General features: G+C 38.9%; 1 protein-coding gene across 2 annotated transcripts in view; it reads left to right on the top strand.

Moving 5' to 3' along the window:
• Window positions 1–11,642, top strand: part of MAN1A1 (mannosidase alpha class 1A member 1) — a 148,214-nt gene extending 136,572 nt beyond the window's left edge. For both annotated transcript variants that reach the window (XM_036024635.1, XM_028509280.2), the window contains exons 11-13: window positions 726–898; window positions 8,250–8,365; window positions 8,941–11,642. In XM_036024635.1, coding sequence (XP_035880528.1) covers window positions 726–898; window positions 8,250–8,365; window positions 8,941–9,067 — 416 coding nt within the window. In that variant the 3' untranslated portion in view covers window positions 9,068–11,642. The remainder of the gene's footprint in view (window positions 1–725; window positions 899–8,249; window positions 8,366–8,940) is intronic.
• The last annotated feature ends 367 nt before the right edge of the window (window positions 11,643–12,009 follow it).

Here is a 12,009-nt window from a genome sequence, read left to right as displayed (position 1 = left end):
TCTACTGCCACATGCTTTTATTTCATTCAGTAAGGAACTTGGTTGTTGCTGCCCTCAAAAAATATATCCACTGTACCAAATCATGATAAATATCTTAAAGGAATTTGTACTTTTCATTTTAAAAGACACTGGTTTTCTATATAAAAATATTAACTCTTAGTTTGCCAACAAACAGAAATCCAGGCCATAAGACATTTAATGCCAGTATATTTTTTTACCTTACTTTAGGTAAGTAACATTGGATGAGAGTTTCTGTCCCAGTGCAAAAGAAGCTTAGCGTATTTGAGTATAAACCATTATTAATCTTCCCAGTGTCTCCATGAAATAGATTTTCAGTCTGGCTCCCTCCTTTTAAAATAGGGTTTGAAGCACAAACATGAAATAACCTTTCATGATGTAATGACTTAAAATTAGAATGACGGATTTTTGAGCTAGCTTATAAGGTATTTGGTGGTGCCTTGCACCTACCCAGTGGGTGCGCAGTAAATGGTGATTAAATGAAAGAAAATGAAGAATCATTACCATTTTCTCAAATGCCCTCTTTTAGATGACTAAACTTGAAAGCATATTGAATATTATTTACTATCTGATGTTTATAACTGTTCTTTAAAATGATTTGGCATCATTCTTGAATACTGTGGGGCACTTTCTTCGTTTCAGTTAATTTGCAGACACTGAGCATTGCCCAGGACAATAACCTATGTCAACCATTGCTTATTCTTTAGACGTGAAACTGGGACCAGAAGCCTTCAGATTTGATGGCGGTGTTGAAGCCATTGCTACAAGGCAGAATGAGAAATACTACATCCTACGGCCAGAGGTTGTTGAGACTTACATGTACATGTGGCGACTGACTCATGATCCAAAGTACAGGAAATGGGCCTGGGAAGCTGTAGAGGTAACGTTCTAATTTGCTCATGTTCCTTGTAGATATATGTCTCAGGAAAAACATGTTCAGTAGTACCTACAAATTTAGCATGCCAGCTTTTCTATAATTTTTAAAGCTTTGACCAGATTTTTTTTTCATTCAAGACTGAGTGTTGTTAGCTAAGTCATCCTGTATCTGTGGCTTCAGCTTTGCTTAATATAAATACACACACACACACTTCGATATTGAAGGAGATATCTAGAATGGCATATTATAAAATTAAATTCCCACAACTGTAGAAGCAATGACCACTTAATTCCACAAAGGGTTGTAGGCAACTTGGGGGTAGTCACTCCTGCCTGTTGTTGGTTTTAAGAAACAACTATGTATTTTATTTTTCTTTTAGTCTTTGGCCACTGAAATGATAATACAGTATATGCTTTTACTTAGGTTAAATTAGCTACTTAGTTTTTAAAAGAACCTATAGTAAAACTACTTTCTGCAAGAACATTCCTCACTAGTCTCAGGTTTCTGTGAACATCTGTAAGTATGTTCTTTTAATTGTCACCTCTTGAGTCTCTTCCTGGCGAATGTGGTGTATCATCTTCTGAAGCTGATCGAGCGTGCGCTGGATGCCAGTGGAGGCGCCCTCCAGGGTGTGCACCAAACAATGTCTAATTTTAAGAGCTATTACTCTGAAAGGAGTGGGAGGAAATTCAGGGGATAAAAACAAGCAAACGCTTTAATTATACTCTCTTATATTCTAGCGCTCTTTGTTGGAAAAGTTAGCTGTCTTTAAAAGCAGTCTATTAGGAGTAACATCTCTCAGGAAATCTGAGATGAATATTGCCTTTGTGTAAAATGTAATATCTGGAGGAAGCCGTTAATGAATCTCACTTATTGCCTTGTTCATTTAGTGCATATTATCACCAGTCATCAGTCATTTTAAGTAATAGATTCTTTAGGCCTCTTTTTTTTATTTTTTGCCAAGTTTTCTAATTACATGTAGTCAGTAGTAATTTCAAGTTCTTTAAATATTTTTTTCTATGAAAAAATGTATTAAAATTACAGTTCATCAAAGTTCTGGTGATAGGGAATTATTCTTTTCTTCTGTAGGCCAGCAAGGGAATTAAGGCCAGTACTCACCTTGCAAATACCAGTTTCAATTAAAAATAGCAAGAATAATGTATTTCATCAAATCTAAAACACCATAATTGATAAGAAACCCCATTATTTTATATATTACTAAGGAAGTGCAACACTACCAACTAAAATATGACATGACAATTTTAGAGATGTTAAAATGTGAAACATGTATGACAGCATTGATCAAAAATAGAAAGTAAATCTCTATTGCCATAGCAGGGGTGTCAAACTCATTTTCACCGGGGGTCACATCAGCCTCACAGTTGCCTTCGAAGGGCTGGATGCAATTTTAGGACTGTGTAAACGTAACTACTCCATAACTAGGGGCAAGGAGCTCAGCACTGCCACCAAGTAGAAACAAGGTGCCAGGCTGGATAAAACAAGGTGGAGGGCCGGATTCGGCCCACGGGCCTTGTCTTTGCCACCTGTACCACCATATGGGCAGGAAGCTTTGATTTGCTTGGTTCTTCAGGGGAGTTTGTTTGCGAAGCGTTAAGGTTGATTTGATGAGTTGGGAATTCTATCTGTTCCCAACTTTTAGTGTAGACTCTGATGTAAAATTGTTTCACTGCATCCCAGCACAGGAATCCCCCCATTTTTGCAACTAGAAACCTCTGGGACTGAGATGCAGTGGAGAGGGAGAAGTGCTGGGGGCTCATGCCTTTTCTGAAGCACAAAAATCAGACTTGGAAGGTGTGGCAACACTTCTCTTGCTTTGCCACATCCCTCCAGCCGGTGTTTGTGCTGCAGCTGCAGCTGCTGCTGCAGTGGGCAATGCCCTCTGTGCTGGCCACATTATCTCCAGTGCCTGTGCTTCTCAGCTGCTGTGACTCAGAGCTGCTTCCCCAGCAGCTATCGATGGTCTGGGAAGTGTGGGAGAGTTCCTGGTCCCAGGGGGCAGCCCTCAGCCAATGAGATATGGGGGTTGAATGGATAACTATCCCAGGCTTCCCTTGAAGAAGAATTCCGTGATGTGTCCTGCACAGTTCCTCGGAGGGCTTCCAGCAGCAGTGAGCCCCTCTTGCACATGGCTGTGAGCTGCTCAACATACTTCCCTGGCCCTTCTCCCTTCCCTGTTCCACTCTCCCCACCTCCTGATATCACCTTCCCCACAAATCTCCCACATCCAACCCTCCTCCCATGCTCTGTTTGTAGGAGAACCCAAACTAAAACACGTGGGACCTTTAAAATCACCTAGTCCAGATTCTACTCAAAGAAGACTCCTTTACATATATCTTTGCTGGGTGGCTATTCTTCATCAATTCAAAGACTTTGTAGCCAAAAGGAATGTGCTACTAATGTAATTCATGTTAATTTTTAGTGGCCGAAAGCATTAGAAAGTTACTCCTTTTAAAACCAGAATTTCTGGTGTCCTGTGCTCTAGGGCAGCTAAAAAACGAATCCCCTCTCTCTCATACGTTTCAGTTATCTGAAGACAGCATCTTCTGCTAATGGTTTCTTCCCTCATTCATCCATTTCCTCCACCTTCTCGAGACATGGTTTCCAGCTGTGTTCTTCCGGGGCTGAGCATGTGACTCGAGAACCTCTCTTCTGAGTGCTGTTTCCTACAGCCTGTGGCCCAACTTGTTCTTTCAGTAGCTGTAGAGAGCCCCTGCCTCACATCGACAACCGTAACGTTATGGTCAAATGATGCGAACAACTACATTAACTGCAGTTGAAACAACTCTTTTGTCCCCTGCTTGTTCGCACTCACACTCACAGTTTATAAAGCATTAGTCAGCCATCTTCCCACCTCCTGACAGTCCCTCCCTTCCCAGCCTTCTCTCAGTGATACGCTTGATGAACCTGCCTGCCATGTCTTAGCTACATTTCTTAACAGTGTCAAACAAGATATGAAGGGATATAATCCAGCATACAGCCCTGGAGACCTCCTCCGCAGGCTGCCAGCAAGCCATGAATCACAGGTGTTCAGGCTTGGGAATGGACCTACCAGAAAAAACACCTACCTGGATGGTTCTTTTGCTTTTGATCAATAATGTCATGAATAGTGTTATTGAATTCCTCCCGATTAAACATATATAATTAATATTCTGATAAAACTCATACTATAAATTATATATATATATATATTCACATGTATGCATGTAAATAGAGAATGTATGATGGCTACAAGTATAGGTTAGTTATGTGTAGATTATATAGTGTCTCTGTTACCGGATGGGGACTTGGCCCTGGGTGGGCCTGCCGAGGGCCAGCTGTAGTGAGTTGATTCTTGACTTCGAGTAGGAAAGATTTCACAACACAAGTCCAGGTGACTATGAGGATGTGCTTGTTAAAGCTGGGGACAGTGAAACAAGGAAGGGTCTAGCATAGAAGAAGCCACAGGAGAGCCTAGGCTGGGCAGCCTTAGCTCACTGGGAAGTCAGAGAAAAGGGAGCCTTGGGGACAGATTCAGGGGGTTAGCCTGGGACCAACTGCCTGCTGCCTATTGCCTTAGAGTTTAGCGGACGTGTGCCTGTGGGGGAAGATGGGAATGGCTGGGCCTGTGGGGAGATGGCAGGCTGGGCCCTTTGTCTTGAGGCTTTTTCTCTGTCTTGCCTTAGGGAATGTTGGGGGAGGGTTGCAGCAGAATTGGATCAGTTTTCCAGGTGTGTCCTTTTAGGATCATAGTCTCCACTGATTGGTTAGTACCAGGGATCATTAGTCATTGCATCTGGTTGTTGCCCACCTGGTTTTGCTCCTTTTCTGGGCCTGGAGCTGAAATACAACTGAGGCCTAGATGTTATCTCTAGAGAGGTGACCTTTTGTATCTGGCTGTAAATTGCTCAGCCAGTTTGTTCAGCTCTTTGTCTCAGCTTTCCTGTTCCACTTGCCAAGGAATTTTCTAGTTTCTTACTAAACTGTCTCATCTCCACTGGGCCACAGTTCTAGATAAGTCTTGTAGGCTTACATAGGGATGTTCATTTCTTTATTTGCACAGACATTTTTCTCTAGTGCCCTGAAGTTAACCTTTTCCATGTGGATGTGCTGACTCAGAATGATTTGTCTTCCCAGTTCCTGCATCTTCCTCCCCAGAACTGACCCCTGTTTTCAGACTCTGATGTGTTCATTTAGCTGGGTGCTCAGAACACACTCAACCAGTTAGCGTTAGCCTTGTCATTAGTGCTGTTCCCCAGGATCCTCTTTGGAAATCCTCACTGGTCAGCTCTTTATCTAACCCAGTAGATAGACAGTGCTTTTCTGTTCTCACACTGATGCTTTCTGACTTATGATTTAACTCATGCTGCCCACTATTCTTTTACCTTCCTCCCCCAACCTCCAAAATATACAGTCACTTGGAGTCAGGTGTGTTGTCCTCTTTTGTTTAGAACTCCAGTCACTGGAAATATCCTCCTATCCCTTCCTTCGCTATTAGCACATCCCAGTCACACATAGTCACTTATAATAAATAACGTAAGCATTTACTAAAATCCAGGTAAGCTCCATGCCCAGAGGCTGAATCCCAAACACAGACTGTAATGAAATGGTTCTCTGATCAGAATCTGCTGTAGGTACATCCTTCCACTGTTGAGATTCTGTAAAACAAGGGCCTGAGCTGGGGGCTCAGGAGAGCTGCTTATCCCCAGCTTTGCCTACCTAAAGTCTTAAAATTTTGACTTGACATGAAGGTTTTTCATTTTTTGAAAACTTAAAGTGCATCTTTAGCATTTTTCCTTTTGTTTTGTTTTGTTTCCAATTTACCAAGAGCCTGAAGACAACAAAAGAAGCTAGGCCTCTCTGGACCTCTGACAGGCCCTAGTTGTATGCTGACTGTGTCCTCATTTTGTTGTATTGGGACGGCAACCCCACATTGACCAAGCAACACTTCCTGGGTCCAGAAAGCGCTGAGGCCAGAGTTAGGAAGTCTAGGCTGTGTTCTGAACTGCTATGGCTCAGCACATTAGGACTATGGGAGGAAAAGAACAAATGGGTGAACAGAAGAGGAAAAACTTTAGGCATTGCCAGCCCCCCAAAGTAACCCTTTTCCTATAACAAAAGAAGGAGCTTATAGAAATTTCTATGGGAGCAAGAGCGGCCTGGCACTCTCCTTATGTTATCTCCAAAGAACTTAAAGAGAAAAAAAAAAAAAAACAAGAAAAAAATTCGTAATTAAATTATTTTTTAGGAAATGTCTGGAATAGGATCTCATTATGTTCCGTAATAATAAACTTGCTCATTTCTTCTAAATCTCGATTTTTTCTTTTCCTTTTTTTTTTTTCAAATAATTTCTAATCTACTCCTGTGTGTCTAGTATTCGATTTTTTATCAAAAAGAACTTGGATCAAAAAAGAAAGGAAGGAGAAAAACATTTGGACCTGAGAGTTCTTTTCTGTAAGCTTTCCCTCCCTTGGCTCATTGTCTGCAACCCAGAATATAATCAAAGCTCTTTTTTTTTTTTTAAGTTGATCTTATTTTCCCTGAGGCCTTTTAAAAAGTACCAAATCATGAGACATTTTCTTTATTCATGTAGCCTGCCAGTTAGATTTTCTTTAACCTGGTAATTAAATGCTTCACCTTGTGGCCCCGAGCTGTGTTCCTCCTGCCCTCTGGCCCTAGCGTGCACAATCAATGTCCTCATTATCTGCACTCGCAGACGGAAGCTGAGCGTCGGCTCCCTGTCCCTGCTCACGGGATTCCCTTCTCTCCTGTCTGGGCTCTGCATCCTTAGGGGCATGTTTTCCTCCAGAACTTTTTTCTATCCAATAAAGGTTTTTCTCAACTAATACAGCAAGGTCTGTGTCCTCCATCTTTCCAGTAGTTGGGCTAAATGGGAGAATATAATTATGCACATAAAAAAGGGGCAGGGTTATGATTCATAAGAGTAAACTGAAAAATTTTAAATGACATGAGAACCTAAGAATAACTTTATCTTGTTAATGTTTTCTATATTTTTATTTTTTTATTTTATTTTTTTAAAATATTTTATTTACTTATTTTTTAGAGAGGGAAGGGAGAGAGAGAGAGAGAGAGAGAGAGAGAGAAACATCAATGTGCGGTTGCTGGGGGTTATGGCCTGCAACCCAGGAATGTAGCCTGGCTGGGAATCGAACCTGGGACACTTTGGTTCCCAGCCCGCGCTCAGTCCACTGAGCTACACCAGCCAGGGCTTTAATGTTTTCTATATTTTTATTTTACCATAAATATTAGGTTTTGTAGTCTCAAAGTTTATTTTTTTGGTCCACATTCTATGAATTAGAACCAGATTTTGGGTGAGAATTTTTATGTGACCATATAGTTAATAGGATTAATAGGATGTGGTGAGTAGGAAATAACTTTTTCATGGACGACTAGGCCTGGTAACTAGCAAAGCAGCCAATGTCATTTCAAAAGCAAAAAGCAGTCAACTTAGTGGCAGCAGACAATGTAGAAGGCAAGTTATCTTAGGTTGTCACCTAAAAATTTATCCCCACACTACCCAACCCATCTCTTTCTCCAAATACTTGCTATGCTAAGACAACTACAGGAATGTAGGATCCTTTCTCTGTAGATACTCACCAGTGGATTCATCCCATCTCCTTCCATCCCAGACTAAAGAAAAGGAAAACCTATTTTAGAAATAAATACCAGTCACATTTGTCTCGCTGCTTTCCATTTTCTTATACCTCTGTCACCCATATCACTTATTAGTGTCCCACCATCGATTTTTAAGCAATGAGACGTTCTGATTATAGTAGCAGCTGGTTTTGGTCCAGCACACTTTCTGTACCAGTGGTTTATAACCCTATTCGACATGAGTAATCTTCCTAGGCCCGGGGTCAGCAAGTGTTTTCTTTGAGGGCTGAAGAGAATTAGGTTTGGGGGCCATACACAGCTGCTCAACTGTCATTGTAGCAGAGAAACAGCCACAGACAACATGTAAACCAATGAGTATGGCTGTGAACCCGTAACACTTTACCAAAATAGCAGATGGGATTTAGCCTGGGGTGGATAGTTTGATGAACCCTGTTCTAGGTTATAGGAGGAGATGGTAAAAATTACTGAAAAATTATTGCAAAACTCAATGTAGAAGTGTATCCAATTAGGTGAAAAGATATTTTATCCATATTTCCTTTAAGTTTTCATACTTCATTTGCATTCACATTTTATACGTTTTTTAATTTCCACCTAAAACTGTTACAACCTATCAATTCAATTTGGATCCTTATTTTATTTGAACCCAACAATCTAATAACAAAAATTAATCACATTCAGTTGACTGACTTGTGACCGTTTTTCCCCTCTTCTTTGTATTTAGGCCCTGGAAAATCACTGCAGGGTGAGTGGAGGCTATTCAGGCCTCAGGGATGTTTACCTCAAACATGACAGTTACGATGACGTGCAGCAGAGTTTCTTCTTAGCAGAGACACTAAAGTAAGTAAAATTATTCTAAAAGTATGCGGCTGAGGGAGCTGGACAGATCTTTGTAGATGTCTTTATCTTTTTTTTTTTTAAGATTTTATTTATTTTTAGAGAGGGAAGGGACGGAGAGAGAGAGGGAGAGAGGGAGAAACATCAGTGTGCAGTTGCTGGGGGTCATGGCCTGCAACCCAGAAATGTACCCTGGCTGGGAATCAAACCTGCGACACTTTGGTTCACAGCCCGAGCTCAATCCACTGAGCTATGCCAGCCAGAAGATGCCTTTATCTTGAACACCTTCGAACACTCAAGTATGCCTGTCTCCGAATTGCCATTCTCCACGTGTGGCAATGATTGCGTGTTTGCTTGCAGTCACTGTGCAAGTCTGATAACTTGAGACAGACTGCTCATCCACTAGCAGCAAAGCACAGAGCAACTTCTGCACTCTGCATTAATAAGTGTGTTTCCTCAGGGCTTTGCTGTGCTTGACTGTTATCCATGGTTCCCCATCAGATGAATGGAGACATTGATGTGGTTTTGCTGTATCTTTCTGGATTTACTGCCTCATATACTCATGTTTCTCTCTCCAGATATTTATACTTAATATTTTCTGATGACGATCTACTTCCACTGGAACATTGGATCTTCAATACCGAGGCACATCTTCTCCCTATACTCCGTACAAATAAAAAGGAAGTTGAAGTCAACGAAAAATAAAAAGACATTTTACATTTTACTCTGCTCCATTCCTATCACTGCATACCTTAATACTTCCTTTTCTGGTATTCAGGCATATGATGAATTTTTATTACTAGGTCTATGATTATTCTGAGCTCTAAAATTGTTTTGCAGTCTTTTTATGTTTATTATCATAGGCTTAGATGGACTCCAATTCCTTATCATATCCTTTATTATTCAGCCAGTACATCACAGATTTTTTTATTTTATGTAATCTATTATCTCTGGAGTTCATGAAGGTATGGCATCATTTTTATTAAACTGAATAGAATGGTATACCAACGACCTCTTAATTACAGTTTTGATTTGACTGCAAAACTTTATCCTCCTCCATGAGGAGATGATGTCTGCTTTAAGCTCTAATGTTTTGCCATGTTGCAAAAAGCCATAATAAATTAATATTAAAAAATCTTTTTTCTTTTCAATTTCATGTTAATATGGTTTGTCTATCCACCAGAGACAGATCTTATGACTGTGACAGCCTCCTTATGCGGGTCTATCATTATTTGATAGAACGTCTTCTAAAATACTTCACTTACATTTTAATTCAAAATAAAATCATCCCAAAAGGATCATCTCATACTGACTACAGTGTATTTTTTTTGTTGGTGAATTATATTAGTGTTTACTAATTTGTGAATTACTTCTCAAACTTTACTTTAAATGCCTTATGTTGTTTCTGGATCATGTGCTGGTTAATTTCTTCCATTCACCATCACACAGCAAAGTGAGCTTTCAAGTTTTACAAATTTCTGCTCTTACTGAATTATCTTTTGTAAAGGGAAATAGTATCCCTCTCAGTGTGTTAGCTTTCACTTTTTACTAAATACATGAAGAATTGGGTTTCGCTAGAGAGCGGGTGAATATTTCACATGGTTTTTAATTTGCATTTCATTGTTAATTTTTTTCCTTGAAGAAAGTATTACATATGGATCAGATTTTTCAAAGGGCCCTTTCTCTAATGTAACATTATTTCATTTCAGTTTACAAAAGCAGGATTTAATTCTGAAAGAAGTTTTGCCAATGTATCTATTCATGATTAATTGAGGAAATCTAATAAACTTTTAGATCAAATAAAAAGTATAGTCTCTTTTGTCTGGTTAAATTCAACATAGATATCTCAGTTCAGAAGGAATACACAGGAATGGATGTTCCCAGTCCCTTGCACTCCTATAGCAGATCAAAATAATTATAAGGCTCTCCAAAGCATTGTTTTGAAGTATGAGTGGTTTTCCCAAGAATAGATTTGATAGATTTGGTGATACCTTGTGCTTTCTTATGTTGGATCATTATATATATTTTTCCCTTGAAAGGGCTAATTTGATGATGTATATTCAGAGGTACAAAGACTTTAACCACCTGCGTATTCAACCTACAGCGGTCAGATAGATGAGTGCAACCCCACGGACTAAGCTGAAGCATATGAAATTGCTGCAGTAATAGTTTAAAAACTATCCAATTTCAGCAATTTCATCCAGTTCAACTTAGTATTTTTAAGACAATTATTTTCTGAGATCTCTACATACTTAATTGTTTTAGCTATTTCAGCTTTTAAAAGTGTTTCAAAAGATTTCCTTTGTCTGAAAGGAACACCATGTGTGACCTGCTCTTGTATTGTACATTGCTACACAAAATATATGTCAAAGGATAAATTAATAAAATTAGTAAATGAGAAATATCCATTAATACATCATTATCGCCATGCTAATGTGTTTTGAGGCCTAGAATATCTTCCACTCATATCCTTGGCTCCCCTTACGAAATGAATGGATAGTGAGAGTTCTTTCTTCCCAAGACTTAAAGGCAAAATGTAAAAGATTATTGCCAAAATGGGCCATATATATTTAGATTATAATTTTTATATAAATGTGCTTGGACTAACCAATTTAAGTTCATTTCTTTGCTCTTAAATTTGATTTGAAAGAGCACAAATTTGATACGTATTGCTGCAGCAGATAGGATTTTAATACCAGGTTTATGTACGTGCTGCACTATGATGTGTCCGGGTATAAATGGGCGAAAGGATCATACTGCACTTTTTTCTGCCCATAGCAAGAATAAAGGTTTTTTCAGTTCTAGAACTTGGATTTTTTTCACAGAAGTCCCAAATATCAAATATGTAAACAAGATAAAAAATTAATATTATGGTGATGTAATTTAATTAAAGTTATATTTTGTGTTAATTATTTTAAACAACTGAAGTCCTTAGTAGATGCTGTCTTTCACTCATTTTCAGCAATTTCACCTAAAAGTTGAATAATTAAAACAGCACTTAGTTTTCTCTTTCTATATGTGTTTTTGGTATGCTTTGTGCAATTAATATTACACCTATAAGTTCTATGGCAATGTATAGGACTCTATGGTTGTCATTAACTCCTCCATCTGTATTACCCATTCTTTACAATGATTGTTTTTGATTTGTGCATAAGCCCATTCTGTCATTTCCAACTTTCTATAAATCTTTAATGGTATGGGAAACATAATAGATTGACATGTAATTTTTAAAGACTATATTTGTAAAATTTCTCTATTGTGAATAAAGCCTTTTAATATATCTCCTTATTTGTTATCTTTTCCTCCTTGTAAGTAAGTTTTTACATATGTAGGAGTGAATGGGTACAGTTGCAAGTGAACATATGAAATCCTAATAGTGATTCCATTCCATACCCAGAGTATCCTAACAAGGAAACATTTCCCATTAAAAACTTTAATTTGCAAATAATTTTGTATACACAGCCTTTGGGTAATCAAATAACTTTATTAAGATTCCAACATGATCAACACCAGCACATGCAGGTTGGAGACTGGGAGTTGGTGTCTGAGATAGCATGACGTATGATCCGTGTCCTTAAGTTTACAGATGAGGATACCTGAAACAAAACAGAGCAGCGTGTAGTTGTGTTAAACGACAAGTTAAATTC

This window comes from Phyllostomus discolor, chromosome 4, assembly GCF_004126475.2.
Source record: "Phyllostomus discolor isolate MPI-MPIP mPhyDis1 chromosome 4, mPhyDis1.pri.v3, whole genome shotgun sequence".
Taxonomy (NCBI): domain Eukaryota; kingdom Metazoa; phylum Chordata; class Mammalia; order Chiroptera; family Phyllostomidae; genus Phyllostomus; species Phyllostomus discolor.
Note: the sequence above shows the minus strand (reverse complement) of the source record. Positions and strands in the feature narration are given on the sequence as shown.